This window comes from Anticarsia gemmatalis, chromosome 7, assembly GCF_050436995.1.
Source record: "Anticarsia gemmatalis isolate Benzon Research Colony breed Stoneville strain chromosome 7, ilAntGemm2 primary, whole genome shotgun sequence".
NCBI lineage: Eukaryota > Metazoa > Arthropoda > Insecta > Lepidoptera > Erebidae > Anticarsia > Anticarsia gemmatalis.
In genome coordinates, this window is record NC_134751.1 from 491863 (window position 1) to 507559 (window position 15697).

The window sequence follows — 15697 nt, forward strand, 5'->3', positions numbered from 1 at the left end:
TGCTAATAAGATCAATAACTGAGTAAAAGTCAGTACAATTTAAAGGTTTAACCTCCTGCCTACCAGGGTCCCTTTTTTTGGAGTATGCTGTTGAAATTTTAGTATAACGTTGACAATAGGATATCATATACAGGAAAAATAGTAAAAAAAATCCTTCATGGGGAAAATCGGTTTTTCCCTATGTCCTTTATGTAGGACAAAGTGACTATATTACTATGTGATTTATGTAGGACATAGACTAGTTTTAAGGTAAACAATGGGTTTTGGAAAGAAATATAACACAAATTAAACATGTTTTTAATAGTCAGAATTGTATGTCCGTCTCACAAAGTAAAAAATAAAACAAAAGGAAAACTTATTTCAAACAAAACTATCGGATTTAAACTTTTCTCATCTTCAACTATTCTTAATAACTGATTAGTCGTTAATTAGGGACATAATTAAGGGATCAATTAAGTTTAATTAATACCTTTACCTATATACTACTCTACGTTTTGGTGGAAATCGAAAAAACTATTCTTGTTTGGCGTTAAACAAAAATACCCGCACATTTTTTTGCAAAATAAAGTGTTTTTTTTTATGACATCCACTCTTTCTACATCACGACTGTTTTGCTCCATGAAAAAAATATACAGCAGCTTTTGTACGGCTTTCTCTCTCCCTCTTGTGTTTAGACTCCATTTCCTCGTATTCATCGTCATCCTCATAGTCGTCATCTCTTCCTTCATTATCCGAAATAAGCTAAATCCAACTTATATTTGCTCAGCTGCATGACATTTCTCTTATGGGCACCTTTTTCAACCTGAACAATGCGGTAATGCAGCCATGCATTTACCACGGCAAGGTCAAAAAGCTATGGCATTGTCTGATATAGCCACAAATATGTTGAAATATGTACTTATGTACTTTATAGAGTACATCAGAAGTCTAAGTACTAAAACTTTTATAGTCTACATTTGTCCTCTGCAAAGGACATAAAACAAAAAATCATGGTGTATTTAATATTTTATAAAATTATATCAAACTACCAGTGCACATCATCATTTTATAGTCTCAATTAATTAATTATCGCATAAAATCCAATAAGAACCAACATTTCAATAAGATTCAAATCGATTAACTTACCGCTGCGTGCACGCACCGACACACGTCCATCTTCTGTCGCCATTACGCAAAAAGGGAACCACACGGCAATTGACATCTACCTATATTTAGTAACCTAGATATTCGATAGATGTCACCATCTAAATCTTTTGGGACTACCAGTTTAAAAAACGGCAAAATATTTTTTTGAAATTTATCCGGTCTTATGTCCTATTTGTAGTACAGATGTAGGCAGGAGGTTAAAATAATAATCAATAGATAAATTTGTACAATTTAAAAAGAGGTAAATAAACATCATTTTAGTTAAATGACGGTAAAGCTCAGTAACGTTACGAACAGAACAAGGTTCAAACGCCGTAACAAGTGTGCGAGAGAACAAGCAATATAGCGCGTGCGCACGAGCGAGCGAGTAGGCCATATGGTCATATGTTGCAGTTATAAAGCAAACAGCGCGATAAGGAGCACAATAGAAAGGTGTGAAACTCATTAGCGTAGCAGGGGTGCCAAACCTTTTACAATAATAGTACGTATTCAATAAGTAATTTATGTTCTGAATAAATATTGGTAGAAAACTTATAGCATAAACAAATAAAACACAGTGCATGCAATTTAAGAAACATATTAAACAATCTTGTTTAAATCGGCCTCTTTTCTAATAATTATGAGTTTGGTAGATTGATTTTTTAAAACATGTATTTTTCCGTGCTTGACCCATACGTACTGATAGTTTCTTTCCTTTGCGATAGCCTTGACTTTGGTAAGAAGCTTCTTGTGTTCTATGCTTAGATGGTCGTTGACGTAGATTCTCTGAGTTGCTCCTTGGAATCCGATATCAGCAGTAGACAGTTCCTTATTGGCACGGGCAGCAGCAATAAAATCTTCTTTAACGTACCGATTCAAGAAGCTTACTACTATAAATTTATCATTTGAATTGTACATAGGAACTCTTGAGATGTAGTTGATCTGGCTTTTCGGACAATTGAAGCTGATCTTACGGCCGATAGTTTCCATGATCGAAAACAAGTTCTCGCCTTTTTTGGTGGGAATACCCTTGATCTCCACATTGTTTAGACGGGAGCGATGTTCCTGTGATGCGAAGTCAAACTTCACCTTTTCCAGGTCGGTCTGCAAGCAGGTAATTACTTCTTGAAGCTTCTCAAGTTTGTTCACTTTGTCCTCGACGACCGTCAATCTGGAGCCGTATTCCTCGAGCTTTTGTTCGGTACTTTCACAGGTTGACTTAACCTGTGATAGTTCGTCTTTGATGTCTCGGATATCATTTGCTAGCTTTGGCAATTCAAGTAACTGACGCTTCATGTCTTTAATCTCAGCTAGTATTGCTTCCATGGTGGCGGGTTCGGTGTTAGGCGGAGATGGTGATGATATTCTACACGTAGGACATTTCCACTGTGCTCTTCTATCGGTACCCAGTTTTCTCCATCCTCCCTCTGTGATGCTTGCACATACAAAATCCAGATGTTTTTTGCAGTTGGAACATTGGACACCATCATTAAATTTAATATCACACATTGCGCACGTTTTCATTTTTATTGACGTAAGAAGAAAAAGTAATAATTTTGGAATTGATTAATTTATGAGAGTAGCAAAAGGTTGACGATCTATTATTTCTAAGCGACGCGTAGTGTGCGCACGAGTGTTCACGATCGACTGTAATGGCTAATAATGGCTAATAATGCTAATATTGTTGGCAATAAACAAATACAAACAATAAAAAAAAGAGAACAATATGTGCACGTATTGCCAACAATGAGGCCCTCATTCAGCTATATGCTGCAATACCACGAAGATATTGCAGCGCTGGTTTTCAATGAGAGCCTCATTTTGAGCGATACTGTTACTTATCTGGTTACTACAGCAAGTATTAGGTCTTACTTAATATTAATAATAATTAATAATTGAACAATGATAATAATTAAAACAAAAATACCGATTGTGTATGTGCGTGTAAGGTGTGTGAATGTATACATGAATAGTCATAACTGTTTAACTGGTGTATCAGGGGTTTACTTGTGCGCCCGCGCCGCGTCCCCCGCGCCCCCCGCCGTCTCGCTCGACAGCCACAGGCTGTACCACAAGTTAGATTCAGGAGCGTGCGGCGCACGAGACCGGCCGGCCGTCATCAAGCGAATCGTTAATCGATGCGGCGACACCGCTACCGCGCAATCAAAACAATTATAAGAATTCATGCGCTGTGTATTAGTGTTAAAAAATAGTGGTATAAAAGTGTAAGTGATACATTACACATACATTACATAAGACGAAAGAACGATGAAAGAGTAAATAGTGAAAAAATCTTGTATATCTGAAGGCTCTTTGAACAGTTCTCGAAATATTGCAAAGTTGCTAAACTACACCTGGGCAAACTTCAGCCCTTCCCGTTTTTTTTTTTTTGGAGGAAGACAAGACAAGTTAAGTTTGGTAGCAGTTATATACCTAGATTAAACCTAGTCTTTATCAAATTTGCGCAATTTTGTACTTACACATACCACAATCTTATTTTCAACCAGCACTTAATACCAAATCAGAAAACCAATATCAATTTGAATATCATAAACAAGCTTTTCTTCTATTATGCTACTCTCAATAAGATAATTAAGACGAGAGCACTCAGGACAGATGGAATGCAACATCAAGATACAAACGGCATCGGGAGACAAGTCTAAAGACAAAATAACGAAGACTGTATCTGAAGAAGTGGTTGACAATGTCATTATTGTCTGGTTTTTCAGTGCTTTTTGATATTTGGTAGTTGAAATTTGAGTTATAAGGGTGGAAAATATTGATGAGTATTGGAAATACTCTTCAAATGTAGACTTGAAGAAAAATTTACCTCATTGTTACTCGGGAACTGGATGCTTACTGTATATCTCAGTTGACAACTAGTGACCGTAATTTGGCGCAAGGATTTAATTACCGTAATTTAAATAAAGAAAAACAATGTTTTGTAGCTCGATTCTCTATTACTATGGACTACTGACATCCAGCTAGTCATCGAGAAATTTTGTATTTAAATCTGATCAGCGCTTCTGACGGGCGTCGTAGTAACTATTTTGGCAATACATTTTAAATTTTAAGCGTTCGATACTCGACAACACCGACTTTAGAGAATCGCGCTACAACGCTAAAGTCGGTATCTCAGAGAGAGATACGTAATAACCTCATAGCGGGATTATCTGATTGGTATTACGTTATTCCAAACAGTAGCCCTGTATATCTGTATATCCTGTATGCCGCCTCTTAATACATACGTAGAACTGACATTTAAAATGGCGAAATGTCGGTGTTTTTTTTTTCGATTCGCATTTTAGTGTATCACTGTTATTTTATGCAATCATGTCTAATTGTAAAGTCAAATAATAATTGTTTTTTGATGATACTCTTCTTACAGCAAACATTTCACTGCAAAACTAAGCGTGAAATCATCTACCACAATCCATCCTTCATTTCCTGAACAAAAGCCTTGTCATTTACCTGCAGCTACTGAGCCAATCCGATCACGAATACAAATCGCTTCTGTAGGCCGTGAGAGGAAATGACTGGCCTCCCTCCCCCCTCCCCCTCCCTCCCTTCGGATATTGCATCTGCATCTGCCACCGGATGGCATTGCAAGGAAGCTGCCACGGTATGGAAATGAAGCTCCCATTATTTATATGAAGTGCATTTCGATCAGTAATGCTTTATTGTTTATGTTGAATGATTCTGTTGAATAGGTGATCAGTGTTTAAAGTAGTGTTACTACATATTGGGTAGTTTGATTTACTAGATAGTACTTGGTAAAATTTGTAGGTTTTTCAACAATATTTTGACACACAATAACGAAATATTCTTATATTTATACAATCTTGAATTGAAGATAGGAATGTAATTTCTCAGTATTTCAAAAACTTTAACTTTCTGCCTACTGCCACTGTCTTTTCTGGAAAAGATAACGAAATTGTCCGAACCAAAATGTGAGAAAAACATCCTTTGAAATAATCTAGTGATCAATTATTTATTATTATAAAAATCACTAGCAATTCGATGGTTATTTGAACCAGTTACTTTGTAACCTAATTCATAATTCCAAATCTATTTCAGCTGAAGTAAACTGTTGGAATAAACATATATTTTTCAGGGTAGCATAAACACATATTATCAGTTAAACACAAGCACAATTTAACACACAATCCTACTGAAACTGCAGGTAACGTCACAAAATACATGACAAAGCTCCGCATCATTTGTGTCGAATTGTACAACAATACACGATACACGAGGCACAATTTAATTTGAACATTATTGTGGGCGGGAGAGGAGAGCAGGCTGCATAGGGAAGCGATTTTAGTGTTTAATGCTGATACTTGAAACTGGATGAAACAATATTACTGTATGTGTATGTACTGTTAACAATATAGTGAGGCATTATGTGCTCAAGAGTTTCCAGTAAAGGATTTTTTGTACGTCCACGTTTATGAGTATGTTTTAATCTTTGATATTTATAACAAAACTAAAGTAAAATCTAGGCGATTTTTGTTGATATTCAATAATCTAAATTACGACAAATATTGCAGATTACGGAGACTGGAAATTTCGAGTGGTAATCTAATAAATGTTATTTCAAACATTCTTAAAGGATGCAAAGAGTTTGTGTGTTTGCTAATAAGATAAGATTGCTTAAATACTATAAGGTTACACATGTATCGAATTAAACTCAGATGAAATCATGAAATTCTCATAACAAAGTTAAAAACCAAAAGTATTTATCCTTCAGTACTAAATACTATAAATTGCGTAGGACTTTGTCAAATGATGTCAGTACGGGATTACAGAGGTCTGTAGCGTGGGAGGTGAGTGAGCAAACAGTGAGGACTGAGGAGTGTAGGTGTCTGTATTACACTTAACTCTACTTAGCTCTACGTGTGATGATATAAACTTTGCCTTAGTTATTATCTGTATGGAACTATTGACTCAAGATAGGATTTGATAACTGTCTAAAGTTATCAAACTCTAGAATAGATTAGATTAATTTAAATGATATTTTCATTGCAAACGGCTGTTATGCCTTTTACTTTATTAAACTTTAGTTTACAAATAACGTGTGATCTACTCATCTATATACTTAAATAAATCATCAAAATTAATTGTATAATTCGTTCGGTTCTTTTTCGAATAATAATATGTTTGTAACTGTCGGGACAAGGTTTGTTTGGGATCGACGGGGTCCAAATACCTACGGGAACGGAATCAACGGTATAAAATTGTAGGTACTCTACCCGGACGAAGTCGGGCTAGTCCGCTAGTAGGTATATATTTATTAAGTTCCTCCGAAATAAATTGATTGAAATACGAACTTACTTTTTGTCACCAATTGAAACTGTTACTTTCTTTTTAGACATATTTTTATTTTAAGGCTATATCTTATTTCTTTTAGCTCAGACAAATTCTGACAAACCAATTTTCTCAAAAACCAATATATCAATACTATTAACATTTTGTTTGATGTAATAATGTTATCGAATTCAAATTGAAAAGTCTATTTATTTAAACTTTTCCAAAGTCAGAAGCACAAAGGCTTGTAGTTTGCGAAAATATATTTATTTAGATTGTTGAATGCAAAAGTTTCTTTGATCTGAAATATATCTGATCTCAATTTTACTCATGGATTTCAGAAAACTAAAAACTTAAATTCAAAAACTAAAGATTTTCTGGATAGAATTGGGTTGAGAGCGAGTGGTTGGATAAAAATATAAAAGTAAAAATTGAGCCACAAGTAAATGATTTTTCAGTAGAATTCACAACGTGAATAAAATATATTTTCGTTTTTCGATAGAAAAAGCCGTAGAAATTTTATTCACCAACTACCGAGTAGCTGTCGAGATTTTTTGCATAGGAAACCGACGAGCGCTCTATGTTTTTTTAAAGTAAACAAAAAAGTATATATTCAATTTAAACGTAACTTGCCGATACGATAATACGGTGCATATATAGGTAAAATCGCTCTATAAAAATCTAAAAGTCGTGGGCAGAATAGATTGACTAAGGCTCCTCAGCGCAAAACCTCTACATTTGGTATTATCGAGAGTTTGACATTTACATTTAAAATGTACTTCAAAAATAGTTCCTACGACGCCCGCTGGAAGCGCTGATCAGCGTTTTTAACAATTTGTCATACGCTAGCCGGTGGTAAGGAAATCGCCCCTATGATGCTCAGTGTATAGTAGAATTGGGCAATACATACATACAACAATACTCCCATAAACCTAGCAAACGTATGACGAAATATTATAACAGAAATCAATAGAAACATCCATTCATCAGCTACATTTTGATTTAGAACCATTTGGTAACAGCAGTTTCATGCAACGATTTAGTTTGGACAGTACAACGGTTAAATCGCATGAATAACGCGACTCCCGAGCCCTGTATCCCTTAATCCAGCTTGTCATATGAATATTTATAGCAGTTAGAATACGCAGGACTGTGTCATTGGCGTTTAAATTGTGGGTATTTGGAGTAGTTTGAAAGAGTACAAATTGGCTAAGGTTTTGACTAATTTTGAATGCAAATTTGGTGTTGAAAAGTTTTAATATAGTATTATATGCTAAACTTTATCTTACAAATAAATTTGACACCAAATCTAAATAAAATATAGGCTAAAATATCAGTTAGAAATGTCGGCTAACTGTACTTACTTATTTATTTCTACGAGCTTTATTTCTGATTGTTTTGAATGTCAGCATTTTTTTATTAATGACAAACCCTTTTTCGATGTAATTAAGTTAGGCTTTTAGGTCATCATTACAAAATATGAAAGAACACTGGAATTACGGCAAAGACGTACTCTAGTTTTTCACATGCTGACCAAGACTACGGCCAGAGTAACCTGCGCCTAAACGTCAGGCATTCAAGGGCAAAATACGTATTCGCGTTAATATATTCAATTTGTCTGTAGAAAAAAGTTAAAAAATATTACATTCTTCAGTTATAATCAGACCAAACAAACCACATTTTAAAAAGTAAACTCCCCTTCACCCAACCAAGAAAATCCCAACAGTATCCAAAAGCAAGATTGAACCGTCACCCGCTGCCCCCATCACCGTATGTTTGGCCCAACAATATAATATCATTAATATTCATTAAACGTGTCTTGAGGCGAAGCCGCCACGGCTGACACGACTGTTGATTATTCCTGCCAGAACGCTGTTCCCCTTTAATCCCATGCTAATCCATGGTCGGAGAAACCTTGTTTCTGCTTTACATTTTCTTCTATATTAATTTTGTTAATGAGAAAAATTATTAAGTTTGTTTGTTGGACAGATTGGTAATAGGACTTTTTGGGGCGGTCATCTGTGATGTTTGGTTTTGGATTTTGAATTCATATTTGTTTTAGAAGAGAGGTTGAAAAATCTTCTAATTATTATTTTGGAAGTGATTAGAGTGCCTGTAGGTTGAATTGGATTGGCAGACATTAGATTACTATGACATGTGAGTTGGTTTGCCACTTAGAAAGTTTTATCTAACGCAGAAACAATACGTAAACATTTTTATTTTCCGTTAAATTAAATTGCTCATAAAATAAATTCAAAGTTGACAACCTACTCACAGAATTCATTTTGTACCTTGATCTAAATAAAAAGGCAATTCCTAATTTCAACAAAAAGGCTAAATGCCACCACAAAGACGTATGTGACCTATAAATTACCTGAAATTTCTGAGAAATAGTACCTTTAGGAACATAAAAAATATACGATGTTCGTAAACAAGCTTGTAACAACTCTAACGTCGACCTACGTCACGATAAAATGATAAAAGTAATTGTATTCGGATTAAAGAAATACAGAAGTATTTTTCTAGCTGTTTGTGGGACATGAGACACTTATTGCCAGAAAAATACTTAAAAGACTTACTGAATTCGCGCCATAACAATCGTGCGAACTACGTCATAATCAAAAGGATCTCAGAAATGTGTCAAAACATAAGTGGGATAAAATGGTATGACGTAATTCGCACATTTGTAATGACCCGAGTATAGTACACATCTGACTCCCTGTCTCGACTGTTAAATTAATAGGGTAGCTTATATTTATTTAAAGAAAGAAAAATTGTAACGGCCATTTAGACGTTACATGTTTCGAACTTTGAAAACGATATGTCGATTTATTTCATTGCAGGTAAAAAAAGCAAAAAAAAGTAACAGAAAATTCTTTATTGCAGTTTGATTTAGTGTCTAAATAAAAACACACTTAAAAGTTATAAAACGAAATCCTAAGCAGAGCTAATAAAACAAACATACACAGCAGAAGAAGCTTCTTAGACAAAATAAGCGTCAAACTTACGATCCTCTTTTATACTGAATAAAATATCCCGCAACATAAATATTTACTTCCCCGCCTCTAAAGTAATAAAACTCCTTTCACGTATACTTAACTACTCAAAATATAAGACTTAAGCCGTACAACTAACACACAAGACCAAAATTTTATTCAAAGAAAACCGTGCCCAAGATATTAACGATCTCCAGGCATCAGTAATCCTTCCTTCAGCTAACGCGAATAATATTCTTTTACAAACAACTTTTCTATTACACGAAATATAAACCGTAACACAAAGAAATAAAGACGAAATTATAAATTTCAATTTTGAATATAACTTTGCAAAATTTTTACGACCAGTAGCGTTTACATATGTCTTGGCGAATTGGCATCGTAAAAAGCCTATAGCGAGTAAAGCACGGATTCATAATAAAACCTTGAGCGTACACAGAATGTGAATGAAGATGGATCCCGTACGTTTATGTCTATCAAAATACTGAATTTTAACAGCTATAAAGAGAAAATGTGAAATATGGATTACTTTACGTTTAGGACGCTGTGTTGAGTCGGCTTTTATGCACTCAAAGTGCGATTTAAATGTTTTAGGAGTATAAAGTTGGGTGAGATTTATAGGCTATTTACATTTTGCTGTGACTGCGAAAGGTGGCTGAAATCGTTACACAGGTATGTCGTTGTAAAATGCTAATTCTAGGTGATTATAATGTCGATACTAAGGCAGTATTAATGGCTTCAAGTAACGTTCAGGTCCACCTTATAAATGTTCTACAAAACATTAAGATTGTACTATACTAGTGATTATAAACTATGTCTCGCGTGCTACTACTACTACTATCTACTTCCAACTAGGTGCATAGTACTCGTAACCGGCGGTTATGTATGACAAGATGTATGGATGTAAATAAGGCAAGGGAAGTATAGAAAGATCGTTCTAAATAAATAAATAATATAAATAAATAAATATTATTGGACAACTCACACACGGTCATTTGATTCCAAACTAAGCAGAGCTTGTACTATGGTAACCAAATAACTGATAAACATACTTATATACTTCTAAATACATACTTATATAGATAAATTGACAACCAGGCTCAGAACAAATACTCGTGCTCATCACACAAAGATTTGTCCCGGGTAGGATTCGAACCCACCACACGCGGCGCTACGGTTGTTAAATGGCCTTCTATGGGCTTTGCCTACCCTTATGAGAAAAGGCGTGATACTATGTTTGCACTTGTGATAAGTTTACGACGGTTATATATTATTCTGCATGTTTATATTCTGCTTTAAACACTTCAAGCTACTTTAAAAATCCACTTTCAGAAGTAAGACTGGCTTGAGCGAGATTTTGCAAAGTAAACTTTGTGAAGCTACTTCGTGTGTGCATGCAGTGATGCTGGGTAGAAGACGCTCAATAAAAACTCACTTAACGATCAAGACTCGCAGTACCTTCTATTTGAGTAAGACTTGTAAAGAAACTGCCTTCGTGTATCTTGGTGGTAGTATTCGACTGCTGATTATGAAGTCTTGGATTCGATTCCCGAGTCTTTCAAAGTGCTATTGCTTGATAACGTGTTCGATTTGTGGCAATATTCTCGCCCCCAATTACATTGTTGGTAGCGTAAACGTGGGAGTTTCATATACCTCTACCTACATGCTTAGGTATAACAAGCGTGATTATATGTATTTTTGAATAAAACTAAACAAACCATGCTTCTAGCTTCAATTTTTCTAAAATAATTTAGTCAGGCATACTAATAATCGCATAATATGTTAAGCTTACTTAACGTTTTAACAGGTATAAAAACAAAAGATCATAAAATATTTCTCTTCAAAATAATAATTTTAAAACATAATCGTCTCTAAAAGTAGTAAGTGGTTGCCAAAAATCCGGCGCTTACATCATAAATCTGAACAATTGTGTGTAATTACGGTACATGGTGTGTTGTAGTTTTGTATTCAACTTATGTAAATAGGCTGTAGGTGTAATGTCCGAGCGAGTGTCTAAGTGCACGCGGAACGGCTACCGGTTGTAATTGGATTAAGGTATGAGATGAAGCGAAGATTATAAAGATTATACTTTTACATTCTCGAATGAGTTGTCGGTAAATAAGTTTGTTGTCGATTTAAATTTCTAAGGCCAATTCATGCAAGTTTCGAGGGTGAAATGGTAACTAACGAAACGCGATTAATTAGAATTAATTGAGACTAAAGAAATTCAGAAGTCAAACCCTAGCCATTTGTTAGACATGCGACACTTAATAGCAGAACTCGACACTTAACGTCATAACAGAAATGTAAACTACATCATCATCTCAAAATAATCATGGGAATGAGATAATGTGCAAGTGCGAGAGAGATTAATCAAAATAAGTTGTTAATCAGGCAGTAAGACATAAACATTTAGAATGTCGAACGGGGGTAATTTAATAATGTTCAATTTGCACGCTCATGTTTATATCTTAGACCACACATAAGCCTAATTTTATTGCTAGTTTAGGCAGTACCGGCTCCAGTGATGCATAGCCGGGAGGCAATTTACTGAAATACTGGTCCTAATTTTTAGCGGCCGTTGTACTAAGCCTTCCTTTGCAATTTCTTTCGCAAACGCCTCGCTACAGTGTTTCGTGTTTTGGTGAATAACAACCGCAATTACTAGACTTTGTTTGGTGTTTTACATTGTAAAATATGTAAGGAACTATGAATTTAGTGTTTGGCATAAATACTTACAGCTTACATGTATGCTACAATTTTTATGTCAGTTTCTTTTTCACGAGTTATTTTACACTAGCTGACACATGCGGTTCAGTTTGCGGTCTAATTCTCAGCATTATATATTAAGGCAGGATAGTCAGTCATTTAGTAAATATAATGCCGGTATTAAATTATTATTAAAATGGGCAAATTGCAGCTTATTTCTTTCGAAATATGTGACTTATGTTCTAAAAATTAATTTTGATTTGACTGTCAATCAAAGATAACAATTTGTTACTATCAGTCAAATAATTAGGCCGACCATTTAAAACCAAACTTTAGGATTGAAATCCTTTAAAACGCACAAAAAAACTCTACTTGAACCAGACAAAAAAAACACTTCACATTTCACAAAATAATAAAACATCTCTTTTAAAATCATTTATCAAGTAGTAAGACCCAATAGTCCCCAATTTTCCGTGCCATTCACTCTCGCAAATGAATGCAACAGTAATTAATCTACGTACTGAATACGCGGCGCGCGGTCGACATCTCGCTTTAATTACGAGATGCTCTTGAGACGAGAGTGTGGGTTAAAGAGATCAGTTCGTCACTTAAATGACTCCAGTTTTCTTCAGACGTGGCTTTTTAGTACTTGGTTTTACTGGAACTTTATAAAAGTAGAGTCTGTGTTTATAAAGGTTAGTCCTTGGGTTCTATGATTTGTTACGAGTATTCGAAATTTGGACATCCTATTAGTATTATAAATGCGAAAGTGTGTGAGTACGTTTGGATGTTTGTTACTCCTTCATGTAAATAATACAGAGCCAATTACGACGAAATTTGGTATGTAGGTAACTGAAGACCCAGAATAACACATAGGTAACTTTTATCCCGAAGCAGTGATCTAGATTTAATATACATGTATCTCAAGGTTGCCCCGTCATTATTTATTCTGTACATGAGTCGTAAATCCGCATAAATCCGCACAGATCCGCTCAGATCTGCGCAGATCCGTCAGTTGGTGGCGGAGCCGTGATAATGTCCCGTCACGTCGCGCACGTGACCGCCGCCTTTTTAATTATATTTACTTTTACATACAGATTATTTTGTTGTCACGTAGTCAGCAGAAGTCACAGGAAATATTCATACACTAGCTGACCCGCGCAACTTCGCTTGCGTCACATTACAATGGCCAAAGTACAGGCCAAACTACAATGATATACGTACATTACATGTCTATTTTATACGGCATTCTCTTTTATATAACCATTGAAACATTAAATTATTATATTATACATACATACACAAGTACATAAAAACATATGTACATTATATATCACGCCTTTTCCCACATTGGTAAGCAGAGACTAAACAACGCCACTTGGAACGATCCCTTCAAACTACCCATCATTAACAACCATGCATTTTTTACACATGATAATAATAATTATAGTATTGACCATACTATATAACACAATTTCGTACAGCGCTATTTCCGCAAAGTGGTCTGAGACACGAGGCAAGTTTACAAACGAAACCAGGACTTGTGCAGTAAACTTTTTAATTTACTCTCGGATATCCATTCGTGTTGAAGTTGAATACAAGTAGTTTTCAGTTTAAGGAGCACTTTGCTGCGAAACAGAAATAGTCCAGCACTTTGTTCTCAACTTCTACGTAGTTCTCTTTGGTCGAAAATAAATCAAATAAAGTATTAATTGTAGATAAATGTATCAGTTATCTTGTGGCAAGTTATTACTTTTCCATACAAACTTACTTACATACACTTATATGGCATCGCGCTTGTTATGCTTCAAAAGTATATGAAACACACCCTCGTTTCTCCATTTGCAATGTTAGTCTTATATAGTAGGGGGCAAACTTATTGCCATATACCGGTCACGTTAAAAAACTCTGGGTTGTTATCGAGAAATATTAAAAAAAAAGCCAATAGTGCATTGCCTTACACTGAAATCGAACCCGAAACCACAGAGAATACGTTGTTAAAAGCGTGGTTGAAAACTAAAATGTAGAATTTAAAACAATATCTATACTTATAATAAATCTGTAGAGAGGTCAATTCTGTACATTGAATATATTTAAAAAAAAACCAATGGGGGATGTTTAGTAACGGATACTGATACCGAATCTGCAATTTATAATTTTCTTTTCTGTCTGTCTGTCTGTCTGTCTGTCCTCCGTCTGTATGTTACGCTATCACGTAAAAACTACCGGATAGAATGCACTGACATTTGTTATATGCATAGAATAAGTAGTGGAGCAAGTATTGGGATACTTTTTATCGCATAAAATTTCAGAGATTTTTAGAAAATTGAATAAAATACGTAGAAATCGTTTGAACCTGCGTTTCCCTAAAGAGACCATAGATGGCATTGCAATTCATTTCACAACATTCGCATATGGTTAACGCGGTGCCTGCCGTATCGATACCTGTTGTTAGCACCAACCAATAGATGGCGTTATGGTCAGCAACACAGCATGTTTTTCCTAATTAATTTATTTTGATTGCTTTATAGTAAAAAAAATACCTTTAAAACAGGCTATACATTTATAAGATTTTCAAACATAAATGTTGTATGATATATTACACAAAAATGTTGGTTTACGTGGTTCCGGTGCGGTCGGGATATCCTAGATGGCAAACCGAGTAATTTCGTTTGTTGTCGTTGTTCGCCACAACTAACAGATGACGTTGTAGTTCGTAACACGTAATACAACCAAATTAATTGGTTGCATTAAGGAAATAAATTGGATAGCTATGAAACAGACTATGTGGTAAGTTTTAAAAAATAAACGACGGATGATATATAAAAAATAATTACGGGTTACGCGGTTTCGGACGTATCAACGCAAGTATACCTACATTATTACGCGTGTGAACAGCTGCGGCACAGATAGGTCTGTCTGTACCTATAATAATATTCTGAATCCAGACGGGTAAGCAATGGTCAGTCTATAATAAGGTATTATATTTTACACTGTAAACTGGTACGGATACAGACGAGAGCGGAAAAGAAGGTAACCACAGGAAATCAGGCCTGCCTGAGCCTGTGTCACATTGTGTGCTCTTCGGGTCCCTTTCGTAAATAACCATTAGATGACAAAAGAGTTGTTAGCATTTTTATGTGTAGGTGTGTAGGTAGTGCTTCGCAATTCGTGTGCTCAAACGAATAAGCAACAGTACGAAATTCACGCGAGCAGAGCCGCACGGGTCAGCTAGTACAAAATATGTTTCGAAACTACTAAACTATAAATGGTGTTAGAAGTAAAATCAGGAGGACTCAAAACACTGCTCGGTCTCTGTATGAAATATTATTATTACGTATCTTAAACAAAGTTTTGGACAGTTTCGTGAGCCAAAGATACATCTAGGTTTCACACATATTCTCCAAAAACTGTGTCATACACACACGTATGTACTATTCTGCTAGAATGGAAAGGTAATTTGATATAGTAAATTGCAAATGAAAATGTTTGCATAAATATTGATCAATTGGATATATAATTCAAGATGTTTTATGAACATTTATGCTGTCAGCGACTAT

At 35.1% G+C, this 15697-nt stretch overlaps 1 protein-coding gene across 1 annotated transcript; it reads right to left on the reverse strand.

Moving 5' to 3' along the window:
• Window positions 1–1508: 1508 nt before the first annotated feature.
• LOC142974219 (uncharacterized) lies at window positions 1509–2759 on the reverse strand. Its single transcript, XM_076116386.1, has one exon. It carries the CDS (start codon window positions 2647–2649, stop codon window positions 1726–1728), a length of 924 nt encoding a protein of 307 aa, XP_075972501.1. The 5' UTR covers window positions 2650–2759; the 3' UTR covers window positions 1509–1725.
• Window positions 2760–15697: the final 12938 nt, after the last annotated feature.

What these genes read in the sequence shown, in the direction of transcription:
- LOC142974219 (XM_076116386.1), bottom strand. Translation starts at nt 2,649, where the DNA reads ATGAAAACGTGCGCAATGTGTGATATTAAATTTAATGATGGTGTCCAA.